This window comes from Botryllus schlosseri, chromosome 3 (assembly GCF_051294905.1).
Source record: "Botryllus schlosseri isolate E-star chromosome 3, Bs_hap1, whole genome shotgun sequence".
In the NCBI taxonomy this organism is placed as follows: Eukaryota; Metazoa; Chordata; class Ascidiacea; order Stolidobranchia; family Styelidae; genus Botryllus; species Botryllus schlosseri.
The window spans coordinates 33,495,735-33,511,588 of NC_137238.1; the positions used below are offsets into that span (position 1 = coordinate 33,495,735).

The 15,854-nt window shown below is 37.2% G+C and overlaps 1 protein-coding gene across 2 annotated transcripts in view; it reads left to right on the forward strand.

Moving 5' to 3' along the window:
* The first annotated feature begins 1,207 nt into the window (after window positions 1-1,207).
* LOC145435099 (cdc42-interacting protein 4 homolog) overlaps window positions 1,208-15,854 on the forward strand; it is a 37,617-nt gene continuing 22,970 nt past the window's right edge. Inside the window, exons 1-4 of one of the 2 annotated variants that reach the window (XM_080312371.1) lie at window positions 1,208-1,368; window positions 1,431-1,597; window positions 2,954-3,101; window positions 13,927-14,094. In XM_080312371.1, coding sequence (XP_080168497.1) covers window positions 1,345-1,368; window positions 1,431-1,597; window positions 2,954-3,101; window positions 13,927-14,094 — 507 coding nt within the window. In that variant the 5' untranslated portion in view covers window positions 1,208-1,344. The remainder of the gene's footprint in view (window positions 1,369-1,430; window positions 1,598-2,953; window positions 3,102-13,926; window positions 14,095-15,854) is intronic. The other variant, XM_080312372.1, reaches the window with a different exon arrangement.

A 15,854-nucleotide genomic window follows, 5' to 3' on the forward strand; every position in this document is an offset into this window, starting at 1 on the left:
CGTTGTCCGTTGAAGGTTGAAGCAGATTGGAATTAGAAACTATGGTCGTTTCCATCTTAATGCCATGAACTGCATTGTTCTGGGTCCTGGTGGTAGTTCAGATGGCGAATTATAGGTATTTACACAGTTTGATGTAATATACAAAGTATTCTAAATATGTATTTGGTAGATGTAGATTATTGGCTATATCGCCAGCGCCCTAGCCATGTAGCCAGACTGGAAACAGTCAAACAGTGTTTTTGGTTTTCGGTTACTTGCATGGTAAAATGAAATAACGTTAATTGAATGGAAAGTTGCGCATAACGTTGCCAACAATAGCACTCCAGACCCCAGAGTGGAATTGGTGGCGACGTCACGCGCAACTTTCCATTCAATTCCTTAATTATTCTATGAAGGAAACCCTTCTGTCACGCGCAACTTATTGCCGAAAACAACCATTGTTTCCAGTCTGGTCCAGACCTACCATTATATATTGTGTAAATCGTATCGTACGCTATATCATGATCTATAGCTCATAGCTGTAAAATTTTTGAACAAGATATACTTGTAAACTGGTAATCTGCCGTGCTTTTCCATATCATAAGTTGAAATCTATGGTAGCTATTGAGAGCACATTTTATCAAATTAATGAGAATGTGTAATATCATCAGAGTGATGTATTTTGACTAAATGCAACGGTTGGTGTTTTGATTCATAAGTTCAAAACAACTAAACTGCAACAGCAACTGGTTCATTTAATCAATATACATTATACATCAATAGGTCTACTGTGTATTTCAGTTAAATTGATATTGTCTGCTGAACACGAGATCACGCTGTGAACGACGGAAGCCATTTCCTTCATTTTATTGTTGCTCTCTTATATTTACTTATTTTTGTGTTCATTTCTTTTCTCGTTTTATTTTCCTTACCTACTGAGGGAAGAAATTCATGATCAATACTTTCAACTATACACGGGTGACTCCAGCATTGATGATTTCAATTATAATTACAATTATAGAAATTATCTCAATTCATGACTTGCATGGTTATGGTTATTGATATTGCCTTATGTATTTCGTGGGTGACAATACATTGTCTACTCTTCTACCCCAGGCTGACTGATTGCTCGATACAATGCGTAGCGTGTGTAGGTGTCCCTGACTAGACCAAAGATATTAAACACTGTATAACCAGTCAATCCATATCCTGAGATGCAGGCTTGTATTTTACCATGTAAAGCTAAGTATCCTTTTGTATCACAGAATTTTGTATTCAGTGGTAACTGACTGATAGCATTGTAGTTTTCTGTTTAGGCAATTGAGAGATTCTGTAAACTTGAACCTCTACACTTATTTCATCACAATGGATTGGGGAGTGGAATTATGGGTAAGTGGCTATACGCACGGATCAAGATGTAGAACACTTGAAATAATACTGCTGACCTTCAGGATCAATTTGAAAGCGTTGATAAGCACCTGCATCACGGAATAGAACACACGGAAAAATATATGAAATTTGTCCAGGAGCGTAGCGCGATTGAGCAGGAATATGCAAAGAAACTTCGGAGATTAGTGAAAAATTACATGCCCAAGAAAAAAGATGACGACTCGTCGATGTAAGCAATTTTCTTGTATCTTTTTCTGAATAACAAGTATATAGTGTAAACATATAGGCCTATGGTTTGCTCATGTGTTCCAGTATGTGTCTGCAGCACTTGCAATCAAATAAATATTAGTGCTGCACTCCATCTGCGGACTTGTACAAAAAAATCTAGTTAGTTAATGTTACCAACGAATTAAGCTTACTGTTTTTTTAGTAATTCTCGTTGCGCATTTGAATAAAGTTGATTGCCTAACAATTAAACACATGTCGTTTGGCATTAATTGTGATCGTTTGTTGTGTGTCGCTCTTACAGCCATTGCTAGATCCGAGTCATCACTGCTAACAGTGGCGTAGCCAAGGGGCGGAGATATTTCTTAGTTCATTCACAATTAAGTAATTCGTATTATTAGTGCTGCCAAATTAACGAATTGCTTTGGAATTGAATCGAGTTTGTTGTTTTTCTAGTTGGTTGCGTATTTTTCAGGGGCGTTAGTTCTAGTTCTAGTTGCTAGTTTTGAAAAGGGAGTCGTTCTAGTTCTAGTTGCTAATTTTGAAAATCCAGTAGTTTCTACAAGTCTAACGATCACAGTAAAACTGGTCAATATGTGCTAACCATCTGACCAGAAAGGAAATATTTTTCCATGCATCTAATTGTTTCAAAGGGTTACACTAAATATCCAGTGCCAGGTGGGATCTAGCAGTTCTTTGCCAGGGTAAAAGATGAGTAATTATCTCTTACTGCCATGACTCAAGTTGCTTGTCACATTGTCAATTCATCAAAATGACATGGATGTATGCAGTATATAAAAACGTTGAAACTGTATAACTGTAATGTGTAGAAAAGTAATTTCAAAATCTAGATTTGGTCAAGCGGTCACATAATTTAAGCAGTTATTTGCAGGTAACTACTTTCAAAATTGCAACATGCATCTTCGCGACTAACAGAAAATAAATTACGTCGCTACAAATCGGTGCAATCTTCGAATATATATTTAGTCACCGAGATACAGAGGATATTTCAGGCGGGTTATTATGACAATTTCACTCGTTAAATTGATGTAAACTTGTCCCAAAACTACTTTTCACTTTTTAAATTCCAAAGCGTAAAAAAGTTTTTCTTGAAAAAATTGTCGAAGTAGAATGGCATATTGTCTGAATTCATAACCAGTTTTGTAAGTGCTGCAGATAATTTGGTTGGCTACTCTGATAAAGTAGAAATAATCCATTACTGACCACCCCCGCAAAGTATACATTTTTGAAACCAGACTGACATGTTATTGTTGCATGCTAGAGACCGGATATTTTCTATTGCATTTGCTCACGTCGCCTTCCCACATAACTGCTACAATACATTGTCCATCCGTTCCAGATTTTCAACGCATAAAGCCTTTCATAGTCAACTGTCCGAGCTGAACGATATCGCCGGCCAGCACGAACTTGTCGCCGAAAATTTTCTCAAGAACATCGCACGAACTCTACAGACGTTTATCCAAGAGTTGCGAACAGAAAAGAAGAAGGTAGGGGTCTAGGGGACCAGGGTATTAAGTCCCAATCTCTGTGTGATATAATGCAGCATTCGTGATACTAAATGACTCTACACAATCACCAGAGGAGCTTGCAATGTGTTCGACGTTGGTACATTGGCCGAATTCTCACATCAACAAACTGTCATAACCTTTCATGCCATCAAACTATCCATTGAGATTGCCAGCATTCTGGTTGCATTTTGTGACACGACGATGAGGGGGTTGCAAAATTTTTCACTATGATAAAGGGGGGTGTCTAAAAAGTCTGAGAACCGCTTATCTAGAGCTTCTTGTGACAACATGATATAATATTAAATTGTCCAATACTGCGGCTACCTACATACACTGGCAGAGGTAGCGTAATAGCCTAATTGTTCTACGGGCCTATAATTCGAATACTACGAGAGAACTTAATAGCAGGTTATGTTGCCCGATATTTGCAGTATGAAGTACCTGTTGGTATTTACTAGCTTACGTCATGCTATATGCCTGTACCTGTACTCCTGAAAATCATACCCTTATCTTAATGTCAATGAACTCCCATATTACCTGATGCCATGAACTGGAACCATGTGTGAGATGATATTTTGAATGTTTATAATTTCCATTGAAAAAGTCTTTAAATCAGTCTACGTACATAATGGTGAGGTGTATACTTGGGCTAATAAAAGGCGTTTTGAACTCAAATTCTTGTTTTGCAAATTGAGTCAAAACATGTTAGTTGTTCATGACTACACATACTTGATGACCACACAGATTTTAGATGCCAGTTTCCTTGAAACACAGCTGTAGATATACAAGGAAATTGATTCAATACCAGTGTCACATATGTAGGCTAATGTCTAATGATACTCTACTTTCAAAATGACGTTTCTCCCGACTGGTTACACAAAAAAAATGATTATACTGAACTTGTGCGGTGTAGGGGTGTAGCCTAATTTAAAATTTATATTTATGAATTATCGCACATTTTTCCAATGGAGTTTTTCCATAAGATTTTGTATTGCAGTAGTATTGGTACCTGAGACTTGTTGGTCCACTCCAAGACACTTGCTATAGATATTAAACTGCCAATTTTTACTAAAAATTCTGAGAACTATGTCGATATTTCATGGCCTCATGTTTCAAAACCTTTTAAACTACTTTTTTCAAGTAAGCCTACGGTTATAATGTTGAAAACATTCGCTGATACAAACATTACGCCAGAGAAAGCTTTTATTTTAAAATCGCTGTCATAAAATAATCACTTATTGCAGACCCTCTTACTGGTTTACAAGCCCCAGTTTGGGAACCACTGAGATTGGTAGTACTATAATATTCAAGTCAATTTCTGTTACATTCTAATATTATAACATGGTAAGAATGATTCGACTGACTAAAATTCTATGAATCAATGATGTATTACTTGAATGTATTTGAATACTGGTATTTCCTCATATGATGTAGTTGGGTACTTATTGCTACAGGAAATTTGTACAGATTTTTTGTCACTGGCTTGTTCCCACCGACATACCGAATCTTAGATTGAAGCTGGGAAATCAATTGAAATTTGGTTTTCGGAAGCGATGTAGAGTGTGTGACTTCGGTTCAGGTGATAAGAGCATGACCAGTGACGACACTTGACATGAATATTTCATTTGCCTGCAGTGGAATGGCTGCTTTCCAGATGGTGCCCTGTAGATGTCAATATGAAATTGATAGCCTCTCGCTATCTCCTGTGGTTGTAGAAATCCTTGTGAGGAAATTGTGTACCAATGTGCAATTTCCTACGATTTCATCATCAAATCCACTATTTGTGAGTACAGTAGTTTTAGAGTTCAGAGATTGTGAATCCACAAAAAAGGTGTCACGGTGATTTCATTCTATTGAAATTTACACACTCAGTTCAGTAGTGACGAAATATTATTGAAAATCACACATTACGATGGTTACTCGAGTTCCTTTTTGCAGAATTAAGACTTTCTATTGATTTTTTTCCAAAACGTAACCTCCAATCTTTGAATATATTCAAGGAAATGTCATCTTGTTCGTCATTTCTGTATAGAGGAGAAAACTGTGAATAGATGTGACATGTGAATATGTCCACCCTGTATTGCAACCAATTGTTTTCGATTGTAATACATACAGATGGTGCCAGTATTGCTAAAGTAGACTACTATGGTATTATCTGAATAGGCTACTGTGCAAAGAATTCCAAACACCGGCGTCAGGCTATCTTCAACCGTATATTTGTTTTTCCCTGTACAAACTTTCGCTTATGAAGCCCAACGAACACGCAAGATAACAAGTGTGGGAATATGAAATTTTGGAGAGAAATTTCTCTATGATACTGGAAACTGTTTTAATTTACTGCTCTGGGCGTTATTTCGATTTGTTGACCAATGCAGAGCGTAGCTTCATCTTGCATGGGAATTGCTCATCGCTCGTTTGAGATTAATTAATTGCAATTAATTAATTTAATCAGTTTCATCGACTCACCTGAGACTGATAAAAATATCCGTTTCATTGCATATTACTATTTCTGGCCGTTTCTTGAGATCAGGTTTGTTTTCTGACACCGCCATGGAATACAAGTCTGCAAATAATATTTCTAATATTAGGCCTAAATGTGAAAATCGTATCAATGTGAAGCCTATAAGTTGACCAATCGCTCATTGATACTATATGTATGTTTAAAAGCTAGAGAGAGAGAGAGAGAGAATCTTTATTCGTATACATTACATATCAACATAACACTACAAAAATGTTACAGTGAAATGCGACATGCAAGGTAGACGGGAGGCTCGATATGACAAAGTCTTCAGAGCCGAGCCACCCGGGACAGGAGCAATTTTCACAGTCGATAACTAATGAAAAAAAAAATTAAAATAAACTAACGAACGAAAGGGAAAATAAGACACAGTATCATGGACCAATTTGAAATACAACGCAATTACAATTTAGCGGTAGTTAGAGATAAGAGATTGAAAACATTGTTTTTTAAAAGCACAAGAGTCTAAATTGCGGAGATTAGGTGGCAGCTTATTCCAAACATTGACACCAATAAAACTGATTGAATTTTGCACTAGACTGGTAGAGTGGTGTTGCACAGACAGAGACAAGTTAGAAGAAAATCTGGTATGATGTTGGTGGGTATCTGAAGGTATCTTGAACAGATTATCAAAATATAGTGGCAGTTCACCCTGATGATAGCTATGCATGAATTTCATTACCTCAAATTTGAAAATGTCTTCCACTTTCAATATTCTAACGCTACGATACATGCTATTACAATTCTCATATCTAGATTTCCGACAGAGAATTCGTATGGCTCGATTTTGCAAGACTTGCAATTTCTGCAGATGTTTTTTCGCAGCAGGTCCCCAAACTAGACAATACGGAGGTTTCAATATAGAATTGAATGTTTTTTCCAATTCTCTGCTAGTTGCCGACGATAACCCCTGAGTGTCAGCCGAGAATATTCGAGTTTATTTCAATATGAGTATGTTATTCAATTGTATGTTTACGGTCTGTACCTCCAAGAGTCTTGAAATGTAGTTTCGGAGTGGAAAATTTATCATACAGTCAACTTCTCACTGGTAGGCTGATGGTATTGATTTCTTGGTTGCTCCTCTTTGATGAGTAATTAAAACTGCTCAGAAAACGAGTTTGGAATATCACATATCATAATGCTACGATGTCACATGCCATATTCCATGAGTGCCACAAAATATATTCGGATGTGTCATTATTGTGGTAGTCACACTCGCATAGCAAGGTTCATGATCTGAATTTCGCGAATTGCACATTGTAGTGTGCTGGCAGTAACTTTTGTGTCATTTCATGTTTAATTGATCCCATGGCTGGATTCAGTCATTCATAGCACATGTCGTTACATAATTTTAAAGTTTTCTCCTCACTCTTAGCTCGCCTCGCTATGAGATTAGGCCTATAGCAAGATTTGTTTGTTGGGTTTACAGTTTAATTTGAATCAAAATTAAATCCTTACCATAGGCTATACTGTACAAAAATAGACCTTTAAGTTTAAGTGCGATCGATTAATGGTATTTGTGTATATTTACTATCAACCTATATTTTAAATTTGGGAGGTCTTGCTATGACCCATTTCCACTGCTTATGAGGACAATAGAATGTTGAGTTTCACAGTACCAGTATGATGTCATTTCATTGGCTTTTGCCATGACACACTGCACGTCTGATGCTGGGTATTTTGGCTGAAATACTTCTCATGTGTCGGGCTACTCCCGTTCTTGCTCTGTATTCTCAATTCGTACCAATATCGACTTCTGACTATTCCCTGAACAGATTCGGAGATTGAATATTTAGTCTACTTCATTTCAAGTTCTTTTCAAGAAGAAAGTATAAATTCATAATGAAATAAACCCAAATATTTTTGGCTGACACTCGTCATGAGTGTTCACTGTTTTTCAGCGAATAGAATAGAATCGGGAAAAACACTGTACATCAGCAATTGTATCTTCAAATATGATGTCACCTGCTTGAAATTTTGAATAATCTTCACAAGCAGATTTCTTAAGCTCGCTGTGCCGTTTTTAGATGACACAGGAACTCCTTCTTGGCTTCTTCTGACAGCAACTAGGTTGATGTGTTTAAATAAAAGCGGACTCTAAGGCACACAGTGACACAGATGTTGTTTTTTAATAAATTGGCATCATGCTTCCAAGGAACTGTAAATATAGAATAATATAGTTCTTATATATCACTGCCAAGAAATTCTACCTTGATGTAATTTGAGGTTATATCATTATCTAAGAGCGGTTGTGGTGAATTTCTCCTATTCTTTTCTGCCATGTGAGTAATATCAGTGAGTACTCTTCATCACATTCGCAAAACTGTTGCTGGTTGACAGACTTGTTTATTATTAAGGTGAAAGTGTGAGTTTATTTGTCTGCACAATTATAATGAGATGGCTTAATGTATGGCTACTGATGTATGGCCAGATTCTATGAAATTGCACAAAGGCTTATTTTTCTATGCATCCGATAATATTTTCCCAATCACTAGCCTATACTCCAGATCGTGACCATTGATCAGAGGTCAGGTGATCGCTTGGTCAATGACTGTCACCATTTGTTGTGCCGCACTCTGTCAATATTTCTTTGCTCAACTTTATATTTTACATGTCACTCATAAGTGTGTCAGTAAACAATCGACCAAGTTTTATATCAGTGCATGTGGGGTGGCTCACCACCATGTCATAGGTTTTGATTTGTATAAGCAATGATATTGTCAAATTATGACCCAACCACTCGTATGTGCATGGCATGAGTAAGATGATTTTAGAAATACCATGCCATTCCTACTTCTGAGTTTCCACATTATTTGATGACTTTGCGATGTGTCAATCTCATCATGAAGTGACCTTTGTTGATATTTGCTGAAAAATTTCTGTGTTCCAGCAGTCCAGTGAAATCTAATCCCTGATCATCAATAGAGATGTATATCTTTTTGCTGTTTCATGAATGGCCCTCTCTTAATATATGATGTTATGGTAGGAAATTTGATAATTTATGTCTATTACAGTACACACTCTCTCTCATGTCGACCTGTTTCCTCAGGAAATAGTGAATTACCGGTATGGATTTGTCATTCTTTTTTGTCCTTTTGCCTTGAAAATAACAATACTAATGGTATAATGTAAATGTAATTTAACCTATGCCTATGCTTATCTTTATCTTTTTGCCACAGTCAAGGTAAATGTGTGTGATTTGATGGTAATCATGGTACTGTTGATAAAGTAGATCTGTGCTTTGCTTTTTAGCGGGTCTATGTGCATAATGTGTGCATTTCCTATGAGTAAACCTCATCATTTTTGATACATGCCTGACCTTCTTCATTCATAGTGTGTTGAACACAAATTTAAATCAAAATCTCGCCTCATTTTAAGGCATGATGGAATATATGACAGACCCGATGTGGTTCAAATTATGTTTAGCTTTAATAGGTGTCCCAATAAAAAGGCGTCACTGCCCAAACTGTTGGTCAATTTGGAAATTGAAAATGATGAATCATGGTTTCTGTGTGCTGGCAACAACTACGTTGAAGGAACTTTCGGTGGATTTCTTATTGTTGCATTAGCCTAGAAAATGACGACATTACACGTTGGTGTTTCCTTGCTGTCAGTTCACAGCTTGTGCGACATGATCAATCTCGGATGGAAGCTTTGCGATCGCTTCGAAATATCGTTGAATAGTGTTTACCGATGTACGAGTATTACCAAATTAGTAAATATATAGTTCATTTACACTGCCTGGTTAAATTAAATGACATGACACAATGAAATCAGTTTTAGATCAACGACTATGGGCTCTATGGCTATAGGCTACCGTCAATTTTAAGAATAAAGCATAAATGAATGTGGGCCTACTGGTTGGTAGTATAAATTTAGAAAATTGAATCAACCAATCTACCATTGCAGAAATAACATGCGCCTACATTAGCTACATATAATATGACACTAGTAGTTTTTTATATGGACTATTTATCCCATACAATGGAAGAATTTACAAAACTGGTAATGTTAGACTTGTCTGACTATCACCTGTCTTCTTTCGGTTTTAAGTTCACTAACAAACAACTAGTAGTCATGTATTGAAAATCTCTTTGAAATGCAATCGTCCATAACACATATATATAGTACTATCACTTCCACTTGGTAGCGAGAAATTTGTTTTGTCATTTTCATTTGTGCACTATTGATGCAATATTGCAATACGGCCTATGATCATGATCATGCTTCAGTTGATCTCATGTGTTGAACTTCAACCCAACATTTACAAAACAATCCCCAAGAGATGAGGGTTCGAAGAAACATTAGCCCTTTTCTTTATAGTAATTTACTATTGCAACAGTTACTGGCGAATATAGAATATTATGTGACATGCCCAGAAACCACTTTTTGTTGGGTTTCTTCCTAGAATTAAGCTGTTAATTGTGTCATATAGATGCTGTGTGCAAATGATATTCATTACACCATTGCACCAATAGAGCATCTAAACCTCTGCCAAAGCCAGTGACTTGTTCTGTGGTAGTCACTACTCAATAGTCAGCATGATGTAAACATAGTCATCTACTTGAATATATTAAATGTGGGACAGGCACTGGAGTTTTGATATGAATGTGAATGTGTCTCTCTGACTCACACTATAGAGCTATCTAGAAAAGTTTTAGGGGTTACTTGACTGACCTACTTGGGAAAATACATGTTTGGCTATTTGAGTTGCCTTACATACAGCCAACCTCGAATTTATTTGTTTCTTTTCTTTTGTAAATTCCCTGTGATCTAAATAGTCAATTAGACTATTGCAGAGGGGTGAAAGTAACTGCATAGCAAGATTTCTTAGCAACGGTGTATTCAAACGCCATCTTTTTACACGTAAGACTAATAGGTTTTATGTTAGCTAATCGTGATAGCACACTGTAATGTCAACTAATAATATTTTGGTGTGGTCAGATGAACACCAGTTCCTGTGTAGAACAAATAGATTGCCACAGTCGCAGTCCTACCATCTTCAGTGGTCTTACATTTTCTCGCAGTCCAGTTAATAAGATTTATTCCTCAACTGTCTGGTAGCCTACATAATCATGAATTAGAAATTTCACTTGGAAGTGTTTGGATAAGCTTATATTCAATGGTGACAGCATTGCTCATAAGATATTTGTGTGGTATCCTCATATCAATTCCTCAGCCCAAATTTAGACATAAATCAGTTCCATGTTATCTCCATGAAGTCCGTTTTACTCCCTTACCTACTAATTTGTATTCTATGGTTTCTAATGAGACTGTTTTGGCCCACCCACTTTGTTTGTAAGTGTTCATAATTATCTTGCACAGTTAACAGGGCCGCTTCCTGCAGTCATTTCTTGTTTGAATCTATTGACCATGGGAATGGGATGTATGTTCATGCATACAAGGTAGACCTAATATCGCTGCTATTTACTTGATATGAAGATGCCTATTTCAGTGACTGGTTACGATACTTCCCACCACTATAGTATGTATACCTTGTAGGCTCTTCTGTATTCTTCCAAAATAAAAGTTAACGTTTCTTGAGTGGCAAGTTTTTGTGCTTGGGTTATCTGCAGTGTAACTTACCATGAAAATTCGCGACTGTCTTGTGTCAACTATCGTTTTACTTCTTCGAGAGTTTACTGGAGACAATGCGTTGTCACACTGAGTGCTTCCCTACATACCAGTGTAGTGTAACATTTGCTGTGTCAGCTTTGGTTACTCTGATTCAATTCTGTGTACATGCAGTGGCTCTTAGTCAAGTCCCGGCTTTGAATTCCATGTGTTACAACATTACAGACAAATACATCTGTATTATTTCGGTTCTGATTCATTTAGGCTTACAATGGTTCGAAAACGACAGACGCTATCTTTCTACTTCCTTGATATATTTTTGGAAATTGAAACTGCTGACGATTGTCCCTGACGATTGTCATCCAAAAATATTCTCGTTAAGCTCAGTATGACTATATTATTCAATTGCATATTGAAGTTCTGTACCTCCAAAGAGTCTCTTGAAATTGAAACTGTTATATGTAGTTTTCACATTTGATCTATGGATGGTCGAAGTGACTGCATGTCAATTTGTCCACGTGCATATAGAATTAGAAGTAGCCTACTGCGATCTCGGCCATTCAAAAATAAAAGGTGAACCCAGACTTGGACAACTAGATAATTCTAGTTGTCTAATTTCACTAAATTAGAGCGAAATGCCAGTAATCTAATTCTAATCTAATTTGGAAAAGCTGAAATTTTTCTAGTTGTCCAAGTATATGCTTGGATAACTAGATAATTCTAGTTGTCTAATTTTACTAAATTAGAGCGAAATGCCGGTAATCTAATTCTAATCTAATTTGGAAAAGCTGAAAATTTTCTAGTTGTCCAAGTCTGGGTGAACCAGAGTAAGTCAGAGATTTGGTGCTACCAGTTCTGGATGTACACTTACGTAGTCTTAAAAAATTCTTAATCCATATGCAATAGGATCTAATTTATGAATCATGAGTAGAGCTGGGCAAAATTTATTCCTTTCTGAATAGTGTATTAGCCTATTAGGCGTCTAGTCGAGTATCCCTTATGACTTCAAGACAGTATGACTGATGCAGAAAGTTTAAATGTGTAGGCATGGCCATTATGTGACCAACAAGAATATAACGCCGCTTCTACATTACATTAAAGATGATTTGGTGTTTTTTCGACCATTCCTATTCCATTGCACTTTGTGACAACGCTGTAGGTTGATCACGACTACTCCGCCATAGCTCTGTGATACGCCCAATCGAGGTTTACAGCCTCCCACAGTGGGAAATAGTGTCATAACTATTCTCGTTGACAAATGAACGATTAGGGGCTAGGAGCGTATTATCTCATTACACGAAAAATCATCTCTTACTACTAGAATCGTTAGTATTAATACTCAGATTCGAGCACTCCAATCATTGTGCTCACCCCAAACCATGGGTCCTGAGCCCATGTTACTTTCATGTATGAAAATCCGATAACCACCTGGTAGGATAGCCCCACGGTAACATCAATTCGATTTTCATTATTTTCAAGTATTTGCCGGGTTAATTTGTATCTGCAATTTGCGAAAACGCTCTCTAAACGCATTCGAGTGTCACGGCTTTCAAGTATTGACAAACCGACTACGACATTGATTAATCATTGAAACACGCACGTCGCAGACTGTGCACTTGTTGGCGTGTTAATAATGCTGAGGCGTGTTGCTATTCGAGAGGATATGACGTGTAGCGCATAAGCTTGTTCAATATCAATAAACCTTAGAAATGTTGCATGAATCTATTTCACCTGTCTGTATGCAGTTCGCGCTGCTATGAAATTGTTGCACTTAGAGTATTTGCATGAACTACCACGCCCTTTGTTGCAAATAATATGTGACATTGCATTTTACATTGTAAATAACATGAGCGATAAGCTCACACTGTGTGTTTGTGGACTACTTCCTAGTCAACATCAATGTTGATGCGTAATTTTGTAAGCTGTTCGATATTCCATGGTGCCATCATTTTCCTGGTGTAGTAGCCCTCTCAATATGATCTGCTCTCAAATTTCAGTTGAAACTGTAAACAGCATTTTGTCAGTTGCCATTAGCCATAGCTACGTATTCGAACTTTAGCTAAAAGATATTCTCGAGCATTATCATTCCACTCTATCCGTCTCCGTGGTATTGAAGCTGCGTGTAATCGATTTTTTACACTTTGTGAAAATTTTGGCACATATTACTTCACTGTTGCACTTTCTCTGTGGGATGAAGCTGTAAGGCAGAGTATTTAATAGGGTAGTATATTCATATTCAAATAAACCTGAATATTTTCGATTGACACTTGTCAGGGGAAATCCACAATCGTCAACGAGGAGTGTCACCCAAAAAACTTGCTTCGTTTTATTGCAATATGGGTATATTTTTCAGTTGTATATAATTGCAGCTCCATTACGGCTTTCTGAAAAAAATGGCCGCGGCCACATATTTTTTTTGGTATGCTCTTTTCTTTGAGACCACATCGCTTTAGGGTGCAGTGCCCCTTTAATGGTTTTGTCCTTTGAACATTTCATGTTGCACACTTGTAATATATGGTGATGCATGAGATATGCAGTTAGATGTGTAATGTGATACGTAGCTTTTCGTTTTTGTGACTCTTTGGAGGATTGCAGAGTATTGTAAGGGCTCGCCAGGTCAGAAATGATTAAAAGTCAATGCATGAAAGTGCATTAGGATATTTGTTTTGTTGCGAAAACAATATCAAGAGCGACACAATCATTCTCTTGCAGGCGTACCAAGAAGGCAAGCACCTCCAGTCTGTTCTTGACAGCCAAGAAAGAGTTTTGGAACAAACGAAAAAACGTTTTGAAAAGGAATGGAAGGAAAGCGAAAGAGCCCATGCCTTTTACGTTAAGCTCGACACGGACCCCAACGTCACCAAAGCGGAAGTGGACAAGGTAAAAAGTATACATAAAGTATGGGTGGTTGAATAACGTAACTGCTTCGGTGTCTTTGTGTAAGTCAATACTCTAACCGCAAGAGTGTCTTAGTGTGTCTTATTCTGATGGCGTCAAATTAGTCATCAAGATTTTTCCCCTAATCATTGTGAATCCTGTAATAAAGCAAATGTACCAGCGTTTAATCAGGAGCAGTGAATTTGAAAAAGAATCCAATCCTTGTACAATTTAATTTTGCTGTAAATCTCAATTTCCAATCAACTAGCAGACCCATCAAAAGATGAATCGCAACAGTGAAATGCAATGCCGCATTTGATATTGAATACACGTAATAGATCGCACAAACATAATCAAAGCTTGACAGGAAGCAATCAAAACGATTGAAGTTGCACGTTTCCACACACAGCTGATCTGACCAATATGTATAGCAACGAAGATATGGCCCAACTTATACGGATACTTAAAGATAGACGGGTAACGAACAGATAACAGGAAGTCGTGATGTTGCAAGGACTAAAGGCGTATTGATTTTATGTATCGTCTGAACATTTTAAAACGAACCGAATCAACATCCCTATTGGTATCTGATTGAATAGTAAATTCATATTGAAATGAGCCCCAATATTTTCGGCTGACACCTGTCATGCGTAATCGTCAGCAGCTACTAGATAATTGGAAAGAACATTGTATATCAAAAATCCTGTAACAAAATATGATGTCACCACTTACCAGCGTGAAATTTCGAATGATTCGGGCATTAAGCTCATTGTAGGCCCTACTATTTTTAGGTGGTACAGGAACTCCTGTTGGCGCAGACTTGGTTGACATATTTTGATAAAAGACATTGGTATCTGTATGTCATCTTACGATTTTTATACCTATGCAGTTGTAGGGTTGAGAGGCATGATTCCCATTTGGACACAATGCCAGCTGAGCTATCAGCGGGCTACAGTATTATTTCAATGAATATCAGAAGAGACGCTTTCAGGTTCCGGTACAGAACTTCAATATACAATCAAATAATTATTACATTCATAGTGAAGTAAACCTGAATAATTTCGTCTGACACTTGTCGGGGGTAATCATCTGCAACTAGTAGAGAATTGAAAAAGAACATTGAAGACGGTTGTTGACATACGATGTTCTCTTGAATTCTCTTGTAGTTGCTGATGATAACCCCTGACGAATGTCAGTCGAAAATATTCGGGTTTGTTTCCTTACGAGTTCGTCTTACCCAATTGAACAAATATTAGATGTACTGATCGAGGTGGTGCGGATGCAGCCACTTTTGAGCATTGCAAGCGTCTGCAAACGACTGTTTACTCTTGGGAATTGATTAATTCGTTTCTACCTCACGGCTAAATGAGCTAAATAAGTCGTATCAAAGCAGCATAACTTAAACAGTCTATTACAGCCTACTGACTGAAACTGGCTAGTCTGATTCTCAAATATAAAATGGAAGATTGTGGCATGGTGAAGTTGGGCAATTTTCAACCTAAGTTTGTGTCAGCAGTAGGGCTTGCCACAATGATTCCAGTGCTTGAGTCTGAATTGAGTATTAATTCTAATGACTCGAGTCGAGTCGAGAGTTGATTTATCAGCAATAAATTCTAGTTTCGAAACTAAATTCCTCTGTCGAAGGCTGTAAACCTTGACAAGTAGAATCGCGGCATACGAAACATGCAGGTACTAAGCTATGCACGTTAGTGGAAATGACACTTCTGTAAGTGTGAAGTCGTATGTCACAAAGCGCAATGAAA